Genomic DNA, 19,004 nt, shown 5'->3' with positions numbered 1-19,004 from the left:
GAGACCTAGAAACTATGGGCACTTTCAAAACAGAAGGGGAAGTTGGCGAGAAAATAACAACACGATCCACAACAGAACAATAAACCCCACCCACCCAGGGTACAGAGGAGGTCAAGATACCCCGAGACAAATGAACAATGAGAGTCAACAATACAGACCAAATGATAGACATAATGGAGCACCCAACCCAAGCCCTAACGAACAAAATGCAGCATCCACATCGGGACATTCTTTTTTAGGATTACACCAGACGTCAACCAAAGAACTAGAAAGAACATCCTCAAAAAGAAAGAACTGATGTCCCGAAGACTTCATGACGCCAACCGAAAAAAGAAAACACACAGAGGCAAGAGAGGTGGGAGGAGAATAAATAGGAAGAAAGCTCCATCAGACGAACATCCAACCAACCCCCCAACAAATGAAGGGATACCGAAAGGTATCTACAACCTTAGCTCGATAACTCTCACAGATAAGGAATCCTCAGTCCTCAATTATGGGCTTTCATTTGCCCCAGCAAAAGGTCTAAAAAAATTTGAAACCTTTGTGAATGCTAAGGAGTACATAAGAAAACTAACGCTCAAGAGACATTTTATCAAATCCCCATTGAAACTCCAGTCCTCAAGAATAGGAAATCTGAATCCAGAAAGCTCAAGCCTCACCAGCAATATTTATAAACACACCGATTTAAGACCAAAATCATCATTTTACCCGGTGAGGAGTAAAGGAAATGCAATTGAAACATTTGACACTTTGGTTTGTAACGATATCAGAAACATCAGTCAGAATAAACTCAAGATGACCAAACATAACCTCAATAAGGATCAACTGTCAACAATAAAATCCCTTGAAAGAAACCACGACCTGGTTATTAAACCAGCGGATAAAGGAGGAGGTCTGGTAATCTTAGATAAAGCGGATTACAACCAAGAATGCAACAGGATCCTCGAAGACAAAAGACCTATGAGAAACTTAGGAATAACCCCGTTGAAGGCTACAAGAAGGACTTAGATAGGATCTTGGGGGAGGCAAGGAGAAATGGAATACTGAATGAGAAGGAATACAAATACTTGAGTGTTAAACACCCTATCACTCCAGTATTCTATTACCTCCCCAAGATCCACAAATCCATCGAAAAACCGCCAGGAAGACCAATCATATCAGGGATAGGTTCTTTAACGAGTAACCTATCAGAATATGTAGACAAACAACTCCAACAACATGTAATGAAACTTCCATCATACTTGCGGGACTCAACGCAAGTCCTAAATGTATTAGAGGGTATCGAATGGAAAAGCAACTACATTCTGGCTACCTGTGATGTGACATCCCTCTATACGAGCATTCCTCATCAGGGGGGCCTAGAAGCCATCGACTTCTTTTTGACGAAGGATCCAGACATGCCAACATTACATAAGAACTTTATCTTAGATGGCATTAACTTTATACTGACCCATAACTATTTCTTTAACCAGGGGACCTACTATAACCAAATATGCGGAACAGCAATGGGGACCAGGTTCGTGCCTAGCTACGCGAATTTGTATATGGGAAGATGGGAACAAATTTTTTGGGAATCGTGCCCAGCTAGCGCGGACCTGGTCCTATACCGAAGGTATATAGACGATATTTTGCTAATCTGGAAAGGTTCTATGGAGGACCTTCTATACACAATTAAGGTCATGAATAATAATAATCTCAACCTTAAGTTTACACACGAAATAAGTTTGAAGGAGATTACATTCCTGGATCTGAGAATTGAAGTAATTGAAGGCAAACTTGAAACATCCACTCACTTCAAACAGGTAGACTGTAACAATTATATTCACCAAGACAGCTGCCACCACTCCAACTGGAAATCTAATATACCCAAGGGCCAGATGCTAAGACTAAAGAAAAACTGCTCCAACCCGGAGAAATGGGAACAGCAAGTGACTATGATCAAAGAAAGGTTCCTTGAAAGAGGATATGATAATGACAGCTTGGAGAAAAACATATCAGAGGTTAGGATGAAAGACAGAAAATACCTTCTACTGTATAAAAATAAGGAAAACAAATCAGTATGGGAGGATGAAATAGTGAATATCCCTTTCATAACAAAATACAGCACTAACAGACATATTATAGAAAGGATCATAAGGAAACACTGGTCGATTTTGAAAGATGACGATGTACTCGGGGAAAGGCTCCCAGAAACACCAAAATGTATTTATCGTAAATTAGAAAATTTGAAGAGCATACTCTCACCCAGTATACCCAGAACCCCTAAGTTGAAAACGAGAGATATACAAGGCAGAGACATTAAGGGTTTCTATCCATGCCCTAGCTGCAAGGCGTGTGAAAGAGGTGTAAAAACCAAGCAACTCACAGCACATAACACCAAAATAGTTTACCCTATAAGGGACCACATAAGGTGTAGTAGTAAGGGAGTCATATACCTTATAGAATGTAGCTGCGGTCTCCAATACATTGGTCAGACCTCTAGACCCCTTAAGCACCGCATTAGAGAGCATCTACTACAGATCAAAAATAAGAGTACAGAAACTCCATTATACAAACATTTCACTAAAAAACATCAGGGAAATAAGAAAGATTTCAAATATTGCGGTATCCAACTAGTAAACCCCAGTTGGAGAGGGGGAGACCAAGAGAAAAAACTCCTTATAGAAGAATCAAGATGGATATTCTATTTAGACTGCCTTTATCCCAGGGGTCTGAACCACAAGGAGGATTTGTCACATTTATTTAATCTCAAATAGATCTGCTCAAAAACATGCGCTATAGGAAACAAAGATCCATTATTAGCATGTATCTTCATACTAGCGTAATCGACTAGTTTACCTAATAAGTACATGATACAACTCCCCTTTTTACCCGTACTCTTTTATTATCCACCTACTTACCAGATTTTTAAGGAATTTTTAATAATGTTTTAACAAATGTTTTAACAATTCCATGAAATTCCATTTTACACCTTTAAGACCTCTTAACACTTTTTATACTGCCTCCCACAAACTCTTCTTGATGTGGTGACATAGAGCCCCATCTACCGGGTGGATTCCACGCAGAGAAACATCTGATGTTGAGGGAACCCATTCTACAACTATTAGACCAACCAAACCAATAAACAATATATGAATTAGTGGAATCCTCATCTTTCAAAATATGACACTAATCAGGCATCTAACTAGAACAGTGATTTCTGACACCTTTGATTTTATTTAATCAACTCAGGACCCAATGAGATTTATTTTGCACATTTGTCTGCTTATGTACCCTAATAAAAGACTTGTATTATACCTTTATCCTATATCTAGTACATATACTTAAACCAAGTATTTTAACCAATTGTTTTATAATTCGTCTCTGTAAATAATTTTACTGACCGTTTTTGTATACATACGCTTTTATATAATTTCACTGACCGTTTTTGTATACATACGCTTTAAGTTAAGTTATGCATACCATTTGACTAAGTTTTTTCACATCCAGTACTACAAACCCTGAAAAATACCCAGAGTCTCACACAGACCGGAACACCACTTCCGGTGATGACGTCACTTCCGGTCATAAAATGACCGGAACTAAATTTCCGGTTATGACGTCACTTCCGGTCACAAAGAGACCGGAATTCCATTTCCGGTAATGATGTCACTTCCGGTAATGCACATTAGCTGAAACGACACAGGAAATAGCACTCCCTTGGGACCTAATGGCATAACAAATGTACCACTTAAAACATCATAGTCTGTTATAAGAATCACTATATATGTTAGTCCAGAACTAGATTTAAAACGAGACCGGCCCCTAATCACGAACCGGAAGTGACACCAACATGCCAAGTGCACTTCCGGTTTCGGCGATTTCGGCGATGCAAATTCCGCCTTTTTGCTTCTTTTCTATTGTGAGGAACACTCAGCTTATAGAGGAATTAAGTACACAGCCTAAAACTTGCCACAACAACTAATAAAAATAATTATTCATAAACATTTAAGACACAGGAAGTTACCACTTCCGGTTCAAAGGTCAATATTTTTTGGCGCAAATTTTGGTGCACTGTGATAGGTGCACCATAGTATAAAAAGAGGCCTAGTTATGCTTACCACAATACAGTCTTGAAAAAGGCCCAAGGAATGGCCGAAACGCGTTGGGTATTGATGGTAAGCCTCATTTCATTTGTACTAAGGATTTCCTAAACGTTATTGCACTATTTGTTTTTGTTTTATATTCCACAGGTACACTGGGATATTTTTTGGATTTTGGATTTAGGACATTATAACGAATATTTTTATATTTTTATATTTTTTTTACTTTTTTCAACTTTTTACTTTTATTGTACCCATGGATCCATGAATGACTTCTTTTTATATTTTTTACTCTTTTACACTTATGTATCACCACTCTGTTTGATACCATATAAGTTAATGTATAAGAGGATACACATCTAATAAGTTGAATAATTTCAACTCAATCTGATTGCAATTTCATATTTTTCAAATTTTTTACTGTTTTTATTGTGTATGTATAAATAAACCTGTGCATTTTCTCATAAATCTTATCAACGTTTTATGTGCATATATATCCCAGCCCACTTTGAGGCGCTCCCTAGATTCTAAATTATACACTGCACATGAAGAAGTGCATGTGAAAAGTGTTAAAGTGCAGAGAGGTCCCAGTAAAAAAATGGTTGAAAGCTCCGAACTTACAGCTGCTGATCGAGTTAGGGACAATACATCACGCCTAATGTTCACTACTACATACAGTCCTGCCACCAGTAATTTGTGCAAGAGTCTTAACCAGCATTGGAATATCATTAAAAGCGATCCATCTCTCCCATTTAATCAATGGCAACATCCTAGAGTGGGTTATGAAAGGAACAATAATTTAAAGGACACTTTAATGATTACAGACCTTTCCCATTGCTATAAGAAAGTCAATTGGCTCCAACGAAATAAAATACAGGGTTGTTTCAGGTGTGCCGGGTGTTCAACCTACAATGCTATGGTACCTGGCTCCACGTTTGGACACCCACATACAAATAAGAGATTCTCTATTCGGCATTTTATCACCTGCACTACCACTCATGTGGTTTGTCTAATTGTAGTTGCGGGAGATTTTATGTTGGTAAGACCTCAGATGATGACACGTTTTGCCAACCATAGATCGGCCATCAGGACGGCCATAAAGAATAAGAAGAGGGAACAGCCAGTGGCGAGGCATTTCTTCGAGGCCAGCCACACAGTGAATGATCTTCGCTTTGTTCTGATAGACTATATCCTCGTTCTGAAACGTGGGGGTGACAGGAATAGAATAATCCTGCAAACAGAAGCGAGGTGGATCTATCGCTTGAACACTGTGCAACCTAACGGACTCAATACCGTCATAGACTGGCACTGTTTTTTATGACTATCTTGTCATCAATAATGAGGGTCCACGCCTGTCTTAAATCTAATGAGAGCCCTAGATCATTGCAATAAGCTTTTGAATTTAGGGTCCATTATATCCTCTTGTCATAGGCTCCAATCTACATTATACATAAGTCAGTATACATTATGTACTAGATTTGGTACACTATTTATTCCCAATAGACAATTATCCTTTTGCAGTATATATTGGTTGTGGGATAATTCCCTTAACAGTTTAATTTGGGGCATAGTGTATTAACTATAAAGAATTTACCTTCCTCTATACATTTTTGATAACATTATATTTGCCTCTACTAGTTTAATATTGTATAAGTCTTTGAGTTTAATGTCAACTGTTTCCTCTTGTTATAGGCTCCTACCCGCATAATACACAGATGATGTTATCATGCACACATCACTATGTATTGGATTTAGTAATACATTTTTTTCAGTGCACAAAATATTTACATGGGGATATACACTCTTAGGGTTAGTCAGTGCTTCAGCTAATTCCTTTGTGATGTGTTTATTGGATTAATGCCATTTTTTTTTTGCATAGTGGCCTTGTTTTGCTGTGACCACACATCGCTGGTTAAACCCGCCCATTGGATCTGCGTCATCGATTGGGTCCTCCTTTACTATTATGAGCACCTTGGCAGTGAACGGTGCGTTGCCACGGCAACGCTGATGCTGGCTGCCGATTGGGCCTGTTAGGCATGTGCCCTTTCAGGAAGTACTTGGATTATATGTTTTGATCATGCTGTAAAGGTTCCGTAAGTAATAACGGCTTCACTAAGCCCTACCTATGTATAACAGGTCTTTATCTGGTTTTTTTCGCATTGTCTGTATAATATATGAAATTTGCCATACAGTGATTAAGTTGCAGTCCAAGTAAGATACGCATGCTAATGTACATTTCATTGTTTGCCTGCTCTTTCATGTTTTGCCTGTTCTCTCATGCAGACCATATTGTTCTAGTTATACTATACATGTCACATATGATCTATTCACATGCGCTTACTATTAAGCTCAGACAGATTGGTGCATTTGCTTTGTTGTAACTAATTACACACTATATTTGTTTACTATGTGATTGGGTGGTCACCATGACTACCATTTGGCGTTTTTTTGGTCCTAATTGGGGGGTGGGGTTTTCAAATGTTTGCTATATATTGTTTGCACTTTGTATACACTGTGCCGGAGGAAGGGGATACTTTGTCCCCGAAACGTCACTACTTTCACAGTAAAAGGTTTTTCATGGAAAGATCAGAGAGTGCCAGTTTTATGTTCGGTTATATTTAATTACACTAGCACCCTGGCAGTTGGTGTACTGAGTGAGAGTGCTCTCCTTTGCTAATATATATATATATATATATATATATATATATATATATATATATATATATATATATATATATATATATATATATATATATATATATATATGTATATATATACAATCCTTATACATGACAGTGAGAGAGAACAGTTTTAAAAACTCATCTGGATGTACACTAGAATTCTCACTTTATGTGGAACATAATTCTAAGTATTGTTGTATCACAAACAATATCATAGCAAAATAAATATACTGTATATGCATCTTAAACAAAGCTCAGGCTTGACTGAATGTTCAGACATACAGTATATCCTGATTATCCTTAAAGGGGCATGAAACACATTTTTTTTCTTTCATGATTTAGAAAGAGCATGTAATTTCAAACAACTTTCTAATTTACTTCTATTATCTAATTTGCCTAATTCGCTTGATATCCTTTGCTGAAAAGCATATCTAGATAGGCTCAGTAGCTGTTGATTGGTGGCTGCACATAGATTCCTCGTGTGATTGGCTCACCCATGTGCATTGCTTTTCTTCAACAACGGATATTTAAAGAATGAAGCAACTAGATAATAGAAGTAAATTAGGATGTTGTTTAAAATTTTATTCTCTATCTTAACCATTAATGACAAATTTTGGGTTTAATGTCCCTTTAATATCCCTCCCTATAATTGTATATATCACCATGGAAAAGTGTGCAGACCTCAATTAATACATTGCAGCATAACTAATACATCTTAAATTAAATAGTTATAATGATGAAATGAAATGCAGCAGTTATGTGTTTAATCTACACAAATGGGCTAAACACATAGTTAAAGTACCACTCAGAACCCACAGAGCACCACTGATCTCCCTCTGTGGTGGGTTAAACACATAGCTTTGCTCCACAACTAGTAATAAAATAACATGCTCTAACAAATTACAGCAGTGGGGGCCAACTTCCTAAAACATGGGGGCTGCAGACCAATATTTTAGAAGCCTTAAGGGGCACATATTAATTTATGGATATTAAAAGACAAATAATAAATTTCCTTACAATTTCTAGTGCTGCAGTGCCAGATTCATGTAATGTTACAGGGTACCCTCTATTTGAAGTTCTCCCCTTCAGAGGGCTCATTTGGGTTTGTAGACTACACAGAAGTCCCAAATGCACATATAATTGGTTCCACAAAAACGATAGGAGTACAAGAATTAGGAGCACCAGCCAAGATAGGGTAAAAACAAGTCTTTTATTAGTACAATAATTAAAAAGCCAGGTTCTCAGGCAATAAAAGAACAAGGAGGTCAGCAAGACAAACGGCTGACGCGTTTCGGCATTGTGCCATAGTCTAAGCTTAGACTATGGCACAATGCCGAAACGCATCAGCTGTTTGTCTTGCTGACCTCCTTGTTCTTTTATTGCCTGAGAACCTGGCTTGTTTTTACCCTATCTCGGCTGGTGCTCCTAATTCTTGTACTCCTGTGGATTTTGGACCTATCCAGTGAGCACAACCGAATAGGTGAATCTTTATCCCACGAACAGCTCCAGGCGATACAGCCGGAGGAGCCGACCAGGTCTGGACCCAATCGGAAGGTATCGGCTTTTCACCCCCCCCCCGAACGTCAGAGGAAACGTAGCCATTGGATTTTTGCATCGAGGATAAAGGGGTTGGTCGACACCGCACCTACGCCAATCATACAACGACTGAAAGGACGCGCCCCCAGTGATGTCAGCGAAAACTGTCAGTAGCAACGGCGTGGAGGAGACACACGCTTAAAGGGACACTGAACCCAAATTTTTTCTTTCTTGATTCATATAGAGCATGCAATTTTAAGCAACTTTCTAATTTACTCCTATTATCAATTTTTCTTCATTCTCTTGCTATCTTTATTTAAAAAAGAAGGCATCTAAGCTAAGGAGCCAGCCAATTGTTGCTTCAGAACCCTGGAGAGCACATGTTTATTGGTGTTGTCCAATCGGCAAGGACAACCCAGGTTGTTCACCAAAAATTAGCCGGTATCTAAACTTACATTCTTGCTTTTCAAATGAAGATACCAAGAGAATGAAGAAAATTTGATAGTAGGAGTAACTTAGAAATTTGCTTAAAATTGCATGCTCTATCTAAATCACAAAAGAAAAAATTTGGGAACAGTGTCCCTTTAACCACGTCTACGGCAGGGCATTCGATGCGAGGGGAATCCTTTGCATGAGATCGAGTGAGCCTGGTAAGTCCGCATTTGCTGACTGAAGTTAACATTGACTTTTATATTGCATTCTATCATCTCTCAAATCACTGGGGAGCGCTTTAACAGTTTCATCACAGTTATATTACTCTGGGACTGCATTGGTATTACTCTGGGACTGCATTGGCATTTGGTCCACATCTGAAACACACAATATTGTCATAGAATAGTGTGTTTTATTCCCACCACTTTTATTATCACCAATAGGAGATACCTTCCTTTGTATCTATAATCCACAAAAACGATGTCACACATTCACAGTTCAACTTTTTCACTGGGGCCGCAAAAACTATTCAAAGGGCTGCAAATGGCCCAGGGGCCACCAGTTGGCCATCCATGAGTTAGAGCATTCCATTTTATCACTATAATGGCCTTTTAATGTATGATCTATAGCAAACATTCTCAAACGTGGCCCTCGAGAGGTTTTCAAACTACATTTCCATGATGCTCAGCCAGCATATCAGCTGGCTGAGGATCATGGGAAATGTAGTTCCAAAACCTCTGGAGGGCCAAGTTTGAGGATGTCTGATCTATGGGCTTAAAATGTTTCAGACACAAGCTAAGCAACATAAAGATGTTCTCAGGTGAAAAAGCTGTAAAAACAGCTGTTTGTTTGCTCAAGTGGCCAGGGCAACTTTAGGATGCAGTCTCTCTTAGCTCACTAAGCGAAGAGAATTAGTCTATGCAGTGATGGTGAACCTATGGCACGCAGTTGCCTCTCTGTTGGCACGTGAGCCAGAAGTTCACAGATATGGCAAGCAATGTTCTGGTTTGAAGGAGCGGCTTTTGGGGGCCAACGCATAGAAGGTCAAGCGCAAAAGGCGTTAAGAGCTATATACAGTGTGCACGTGTGCATCACCTGTTACCATGCAGTCAATCAGTGGGCTGCATCTGACAGCTAGCGTTTTGAGGGCTAGACTACAAAAGGCAGCCAGGGCGAAAGTAACAGAACCAGTAACAGAACCAGCAGCAAATGTGAGGCGGCCGCCAAGCGGACTGTGTACCTAACAGCCTTTCACACAATATGTTCAAAGAACTCAGTGTGAAATTATTTGGAAAACTTTCAGGAAGTTTTACTCATTTATGTTACATTCCTATTCTATATCTATCATATAACTATCTAAAAAGTATAAGCATTTCCGGTATTTAGTGCTTTGTAAAGTGTTTTTGCTTTGCAAATAGAAAAAAAGTCATTTGTTTATTTTCCTCATTATATAGAATGTATTTGTAGGATGGGGTAGTATCACAATATTTATATTTATTGATCTATTATATGAATATAGAGCATGGCTTATACATTTTTTTTTTTCACCTGTGTACATTGTGGTGTTTATTTGCGGTGTCTTCTCTCCCTCCAAACACAGAGCATCAGCCCTAACTTCCCTGTCTGAGCCCACCTGACATTAACCAGTTGACTGCTAGAGAGAGCTGCCCTCTTTCTGAAGTCATAGGGATAATATGACTCCTAGCTTACTAACAACAGACTGTGCACAATAACCTTGTAACTTCTAACTCAGGCCTTGCTAGTGTAAAATGAAATAATAACACCCACCTTTTCCTCATCAGAGATACATTAAAAAAGCAGTTGTTTTAGTGTGGCTGGTACAGCTGCTTTTAGGGGTTACTTGGTGAAGCAATTTGGAACTCTGGCTAACATTGATGGCACTTTGAGATGAATAAGTGGCTTTCATGTTGCAGTTTGGGCACTCAGGCTCAAAAAGGTTTGCCATCACTAGTCTATGGTATATCAGTCAATAAGATGCTGGGATTGTGATCTTATTGGGCTACATTTAAGAAGTTGTGGATGCAGCATCAGAGCCTTTGCTGTGCAGGCGTACTCATGTGAGCTTGCATACGCATGTTAAGAATCATCAGTCGTACGACTGTTCCTTCTTAACCCCTCTGCCACCTCAGCTGTAGCAGATCAAAATCACCTCTGACTCGGACTGATCTGTCCAGGGTGATTGACAGGTCCTCACGTGAGAGCAGTGGGCAGGATTGCACAAGTAGGGTCTTGTGCAATCATAACTTACCAGCATTGCTGGTGCCAAGCTCAGTCAGACAGGTTCCCTGCTTGGGAACATAGTTATTCTGCAGCTTAATAAATGGAGGCCATTATTATATAGCCAGCATTTTATACTGGGTGCTGCCATTTTGTAGCACGCATATTGTTGCTTCTGTGACAGAAGCAGTGCACTTTCACAGTTCTGTGATGTAACTTGCTTATTTACAGCTGTACCTTGCCCTTACTTTAGCTCACATAATAAAGTGTGGGAGTGTTACTTTAATTTTGCACTATTTAAAAGTTACATAACAAATATCTAAGCCCCAAGGTGGCGGCAAGCCAGATTAGCTAAGAACATAATACACTACTGATACAATTAAATTTTATTAGCATTATAAGGTTTTGCAAGGAACTACAAGTTACACGATTTGTGAATCAAATAACATTTATTTAGTGTTTTGCATTTTGAACCCCTTAAGGACCATGGGGTTTGCAATACTAATATTGTGGTTTTGCCACCAGTGGCGGGACCCGCTCTATTATAAACAAGGAAACCCTTAATGACTGGAGACATATATGGTACGTTGCGTTCCGTAAGGGGTTAATCTGTGTATTTGATACGAGATATGTGTTATGTGTTAAACATTATAACATAATAAGATTAAGAAATGTATAGTATATTGATCTGTGCCTTACCTGCGTCTGGAGTCTGACCAAATATTAATGACGATATCAAGTTTCCCCAAACACCAGATGATTGGAAAATTAAAAAGAATAGTCCAAAGTATTGATTGACAATATCCTTTGCAACCTTTCCAGCTTTCTCTGCATATCTGTTTCCACTCTCTGTAAGATATGTGCATTTTGCAGCCCACAAGGGAGCTCCTCCAAATCCCAAAATCAAAGATGTGGGAATGAGTGTGTACCTTAAAAATGGAAACATATGGATTTAACGTATCATAATTCACTTCAAACTGTCAAAATACAAGTTTTTTTTTTTTTTTATATATTTGACATTTTAGTAACAAAACGTTAAAAAAAAAAAAACAACATTTAGTTCAGAACTAAAACTAATGGTAAATTATGGATAAACTAGTGTGACAACCGTCTGCTCATATATTTTGTTCTAGTGGATTTTTGTAATATAAACATAATTTTTTCATTCTAAATATCAAGTTGAAGTTAAATTAAAAGGTTATATACTAAAAGCACAACATTTTGTAAATATCTTTCCACTGAATCAAATGTGTAAAGAAAAACTATTTTGGCTAAACCTAGTAACACTTGCCAACAAAGATGGACATATTTAGTATGACCAGGGAGAAAACACTAAGGGGCCTATTTTCAAGCCGTAAACCGGAAATACGCTGGAATTCCACAGCCTAATTGTGAAGAGCTTGATTTTTAGTTATCAAAGGCTACAGACCGGCAAAAGTAGAATTTTGTGATGTAACATACTATCCGCCGGTCTCTGTCCAACACAGATCGATGGTTACGTCACTACAGATGTTCTGAATGCAAATTCCGCACTGACTACTTTTGCTAGTTAACAAAAATCTACCAGGTACGCTCGCCACTATTCCGGCCCAGCGTACCTGGTCTTCAATCTGCTGCCCTGGAGGCGGCGGATGCCATAGGAATCAATGGGAGTCTCAAAGCAGCGAAAGCTTATGTTCGCTGCTGCCCGATATCCCATTGATTCCTATGGGAGAATAAAAGTAAAGTTTACACCTAGCATCCTAACATGTACCCCGAGTCTAAACACCCCTAATCTGCCACCTCCTACACTGCCGTCACCTACATTATACTTATTAACCCCTAATCTGCCGCCCCGCCACCACCTACATTATACTTATTAATCCCTAATCTGCCTCCCCAACACTGCCGCCACCTAAATAAAAGTTATTAACCCCTATCCCGCCGCTCCCGGAGCCTACCGCAACTAAATAAAGTTATTAACCCCTAAACCCCTGGCCTCCCACATCACTAGCACTTACTAAACCTATTAACCCCTAAACCTAACAACCCTCTAACCTTACATTAAATATTAACTCATCCCTATCTTATAATAAATTTAAACTTACCTTTAGATTTAAACTTTACATTAAACTACATTAAATTAATAATTAATCTTACCTAACTTTTAAACTAAAATTACAATAAACTACAAATCAAATTAACTATATTATATATTTAAACACCTAACCCTACTCAAATCATTTAAATCTACACTAAAAAATTACAAAGTTACAAAAAACTAACGCCTAGATTTAGAGTTCTGCATTAGCCGTCAAAACCATCGTTAGAGGCTCCTAACGCTGGTTTTTACCGCCCGCTGGTATTTGGAGTCAGTCATGAAAGGGTCTAACGCTCACTTTGCAGCCGTGACTTTTCCATACCGCAGATCCCCCTACGCCATTTGCGTATCCTATCTTTTCAATGGGATCTTTCTAACGCCGGTATTTAGAGTCTTGGCTGAAGTGAGCGTTAGAAATCTAATGACAAAACTCCAGCCGCAGAAAAAACCCAGGAGTTAAGAGCTTTTTGGGCTAACGCCGGTTCATAAAGCTCTTAACTACTGTGGTCTAAAGTACACTAACACCCATAAACTACCTATGTACCCCTAAACCGAGGTCCCCCCACATCGCCGCCACTCTATAAAAAATGTTTAACCCCTAATCTGCCGACCGCACACCGCCGCTACCTACGTTATACTTATGTACCCCTAATCTGCTGTCCCTAACACCGCCGACCCCTATATTATATTTATTAACCTCTAATCTGCCCCCCACAACGTCGCCGCCAGCTACCTACAATAATTAACCCCTAATCTGCCAACCGGACCTCGCCGCTACTATAATAAAGTTATTAACCCCTAATCCGCCTCACTCCCGCCTCAATAACCCTATAAGAAATAGTATTAACCCCTAATCTGCCCTCCCTAACATCGCCGACACCTAACTTCAATTATTAACCCCTAATCTGCCGACCGGACCTCACCGCTACTCTAATAAATGTATTAACCCCTAAAGCTAAGTCTAACCCTAACACTAACACCCCCCTAAATTAAATATAATTTAAATCTAACGAAATAAATTAACTCTTATTAAATAAATTATTCCTATTTAAAGCTAAATACTTACCTGTAAAATAAACCCTAATATAGCTACAATATAAATAATAATTACATTGGAGCTATTTTAGGATTAATATTTATATTACAGGCAACTTTGCATTTATTTTAACCAGGTACAATAGCTATTAAATAGTTAATAACTATTTAATAGCTAAAATAGTTAAAATAATTACAAAATTACCTGTAAAATAAATCCTAACCTAAGTTACAATTAAACCTAACACTACACTGTCAATAAATTACTTAAATAAAATACCTACAATTTAAATAAACAAACTAAAGTACAAAAAATAAAAAAGAACTGTTACAAAAAATAAAAAAATATTTTCAAACATTAGAAAAATATTACAACAATCTTAAGCTAATTACACCTACTCTAAGCCCCCTAATAAAATAATAAAGCCCCCCAAAATAAAAAAATGCCCTACCCTATTCTAAAATTAAAATAGAAAAGCTATTTTACCTTACCAGCCCTTAAAAGGGCCATTTGCTGGGCATGCCCCAAAGAATTCAGCTCTTTTGCCTGGAAAAAAAAACACACAATACCCCCCCCAACATTACAACTCACCACGCCGGGTTCACCGATTCCGTCCACCAAAGTCTTGATCCAAGACTCCAAAGTCTTGATCCAAGCCCAAGCCAATCAGATTCAAGTTCAATCCGATTGGCTGATTGGATCAGCCAATCAGATTGAGCTAGCATTCTAGTCTATTTAACTATTTAATAGCTATTGTACCTGGTTAAAATAAATACAAAGTTGCCTGTAAAATAAATATTAATCCTAAAATAGCTACAATGTAATTATTTGTTATATTGTAGCTATATTAGGGTTTATTTTACAGGTAAGTATTTAGCTTTAAATAGGAATAATTTATTTAATAAGAGTTAATTTATTTAGTTAGATTTAAATTATATTTAACTTAGGGGGGTGTTAGTGTTAGGGTTAGACTTAGCTTTAGGGGTTAATCCATTTATTAGAGTAGCGGCGAGGTCCGGTCGGCAGATTAGGGGTTAATAATTGAAGTTAGGTGTTGGCGATGTTAGGGAGGGCAGATTAGGGTTTAATACTATTTCTTATAGGGTTATTGAGGCGGGAGTGAGGCGGATTAGGGGTTAATAACTTTATTATAGTAGCGTCGAGGTCCGGTCGGCAGATTAGGGGTTAATTATTGTAGGTAGCTGGCGGCGACGTTGTGGGGGGCAGATTAGGGGTTAATAAATATAATATAGGGGTCGGCGGGGGTTAGGGGCAGCAGATTAGGGGTACATAGCTATAACGTAGGTTGCGGCGGTGTACGGAGAGGCAGATTAGGGGTTAAAAAAAATATGCAGGTGTCAGCGATAGCGGGGGCAGCAGAATAGGGGTTAATAAGTGTAAGGTTAGGGGTGTTTAGACTCGGGGTACATGTTAGAGTGTTAGGTGCAGATTTAGGAAGAGTTTCCCCATAGGAAACAATGGGGCCGCGTTAGGAGCTGAACGCTACTTTTTTGCAGGTGTTAAGTTTTTACTCAGCTCAAACTGTCCCATTGTTTCCTATGGGGGAATCGTGCACGAGCACGTTTTTGAAGCTGGCCGCATCCGTAAGCACCGCTGGTATTGAGAGTTGCAGTGGCGGCAAATATGCTATACGCTCCTTTTTTGGAGCCTAACGCAGCCCTTCTGTGAACTCTAAATACCAGCGGTATTTAAAAGGTGCGGCCAGAAAAAAGCATGCGTAGCTAACGCACCCCTTCTAACGCAAAACTCCAAATCTAGGCCTAAGTTACAAAAAATAACTAACACTAAGTTACACAAAAAAATAAACACTAAGTTACAAAAAATAAAAAATAAATTATCAAAGCTTTAAACTAATTACACCTAATCTACGGGCCCTATGAAAATATAAAAGCCCTCCCAAAATAACCCCCCCCCTAACCTACAATAAACTACAAATAGCCCTTAAAAGGGCCTTTTGCGGGGCATTGCCCCAAAGTTATCTGCTCTTTTACCTGTAAAAAAAAAAATATACAAATACCCCCAACAGTAAAACCCACCACCCACACAATCAACCCCCCAAATAAAAAGCTAACTAAAATACCTAAGCTCCCCATTGCCCTGAAAAGGACATTTGGATGGGGATTGCCCTTAAAAGGGCATTTAGCTCTATTACAGCCCAAGTCCTAATCTAAAACCCACCCAATAAACCCTTAAAAAATCCTAACACTAACCTCAGAAGATTTACTTATAGTTATGAAGATCCGACATCCATCCTCCAAGAAGCCGGGAGAGGTCCTCAACGAAGTGGCCAAAGTCTTTATCCAAGTCTGCAGATGTCTTTATCCAGACGGCATCTTCTATCTTCATCCATCCGGCGTGGAGTGGCTCCATCTTCAAGACATCCAGCCAATAGGATTTTTTCACCTTTAATTTCGATTGGCTGATAGAATTCTATCAGCCAATCAAAATTCAAGGGAAGCCATCTTGGATGACGTCATTTAAAGGACCCTTCATTCTGGAAGAAGACTTTGATGGAAGAGGATGCTCCGCGCCGGATGTCTTGAAGATGGAGCCGCTCCACGCCGGATGGATGAAGATAGAAGATGCCGTCTGGATGAAGACTTCTGCCCGTCTGGAGGACCACTTCTGCCGGCTTGGATGAAGACTTCTCCCGGCTTCGTTGAGGACTTCTTGCCGCTTCGCTGAGGACTTCTCTCGGCTTCGTTGAGGATGGATGTCGGCTCTTCAAAACTGTAAGTGGATCTTCAGGGGTTAGTGTTAAATTTTTTTTAAGGGTTTATTGGGTGGATTTTATTTTTAGGTTAGGGTTTGGGCAGCAACAGAGCTAAATGCCCTTTTAAGGGCAATGCCCATCCAAATGCCCTTTTCAGGGCAATGGGGAGCTTAATTTTTTTTAATTAGGATTTTATTTGGGGTGTTTGGTTGTGTGTGTGGTGGGTTTTACTGTTGGGGGGGTTGTTTGTATTTTTTTTTCTCACAGGTAAAAGAGCTGATTTCTTTGGGGCAATGCCCCGCAAAAGGCTCTTTTAAGGGCTATTGGTAGTTTAGTTTAGGCTAGGTTTTTTTTTATTTTGGGGGGGGGCTTTTTATTTTGATAGGGCTATTAGATTAGGTGTAATTAGTTTAAATATCTGATAATTTCTTTTTTATTTTGTGTAATTTAGTGTTTGCTTTTTTGTAATTTAGTTAATTTTATTTCATTTATGTAATTGATTTAATTGTAGTGTAATGTTAGGTGTTAGTGTAATTCAGGTTAGGTTTTATTTTACAGGTAAATTTGTATTTATTTTAGCTAGGTAGTTAGTAAATAGTTAATAACTATTTAATAACTATTCTACCTAGTTAAAATTAAATACAAACTTGCCTGTAAAATAAAAATAAAACATAAGCTAACTAGAATGTAACTATTAGTTATATTGTAGCTAGCTTAGGGTTTATTTTACAGGTAAGTATTTCGTTTTAAATAGGAATTATTTAGGTAATGATAGTAGGCTTTATTTAGATTTATTTTAATTATATTTAAGTTAGGGAGGGTTAGGGTTAGACTTATGTTTAGGGGTTTATAACTTTAGTATAGTGGCGGCGACATTGGGAGCGGCAGATTAGGGGTTAATAAATGTAGGTAGGGGGCGGCAGATTAGGGGCCAATAATATTTAACTAGTGTTTGCGATGCGGGAGTGCGGCGGTTTAGGGGTTAATATGTTTTATTATAGTGGCGGGGACATTGGGGCAGCAGTTTAGGGGTTAATAAGTGTAGGTAGGTTGCGGCAACATTGGGGGTGGGAGATTAGGGGTTAATAAATATAATGTAGGTGTCGGCGATGTTGGGGGAAGCAGATTAGGGGTTAATATGTTTATTATAGTGGCGGCGATGTCCGGAGTGGCAGATTAGGGGTTAATAAGTGTAAGATTAGGGGTGTTTAGACTCGGGGTTCGTGTTAGGTGTAAACATAAATTTAGTTTCCCCATAGGAATCAATGGGGCTGCGTTACGGAGCTTTACGCTGCATTTTTGCAGGTGTTAGACTTTTTTTCCGCCGGCTCTCCCCATTGATGTCTATGGGGAAATCGCAACCAGCTCACCGCTGACTTAAGCAGCGCTGGTATTGGCGTGCGGTATGAAGCACAATTTTGCTCTACGCTCACTTCTTGACTAATAACTCCTGGTTTCTGAAAACCTGTAATACCAGCGCTGTAGGGAAGTGAGCGGGGACAACATGCAAGTTAACACCGCACCCCTCATAACGCAAAACTCGTAATCTAGACGTATATTCGTACAAAAAAAAACAATTAAAGTCCTCTGTTGTTGCAAGAACTTAAAATAAGGGCTTGGTTCCATTGAGTCAGTAAAAATGGAGCCATAACCTACCGAAGCATCCTACAGTTAAAAGTAGTTTATGGCTCCATTTTAGTACCAGGTTTCCATTGAAATATTTTGTGCAGTGTGCAGTCACTCTTTTTTGTGTAGGTGTAAGTTAACTTTGTGTTAACAATTCCATCCAATGTCGGATTTCTGGGAAATGGCACCATAACAAGTTAATTGCTATGGTAAACCGTCCTTACACTATACATTTTATGTTTAATGTCTATGCTTCTTATATGTGAGTTCTTCTAGAGAGAAACAAAATCAAAGATACATTTAATTCATTAAAAAATGTAATTAAATGAAAAATGTATCATTTAATGAAAAAAACATTTTTTTTGTTTTATTATATTTTACAATGTATTGATATATTCATTATTTAGTGCTGCCCTATGCATAGGTCTAGTTGGAATTTGGAGATATGTGCTTGAATATATTTTCATATGTAAATGCATATTGATATTTATATAAGAACATAACTGCAACTATTCAGTGAAAGCCTGTATGGTCATTGTATATCCTGATGCATTCGCTG

The 19,004-nt window shown here is 38.6% G+C and overlaps 1 protein-coding gene across 1 annotated transcript in view; it reads right to left on the bottom strand.

Moving 5' to 3' along the window:
* Window positions 1-19,004, bottom strand: part of LOC128655577 (protein unc-93 homolog A) — a 78,660-nt gene that overhangs the window by 48,625 nt on the left and 11,031 nt on the right. The window contains exon 3 of the mRNA XM_053709170.1: window positions 11,669-11,898. Within this exon, the coding sequence (XP_053565145.1) occupies window positions 11,669-11,898 (230 nt within the window). The remainder of the gene's footprint in view (window positions 1-11,668; window positions 11,899-19,004) is intronic.

This window comes from Bombina bombina, chromosome 4, assembly GCF_027579735.1.
Source record: "Bombina bombina isolate aBomBom1 chromosome 4, aBomBom1.pri, whole genome shotgun sequence".
In the NCBI taxonomy this organism is placed as follows: Eukaryota; Metazoa; Chordata; class Amphibia; order Anura; family Bombinatoridae; genus Bombina; species Bombina bombina.
Note: the sequence above shows the minus strand (reverse complement) of the source record. Positions and strands in the feature narration are given on the sequence as shown.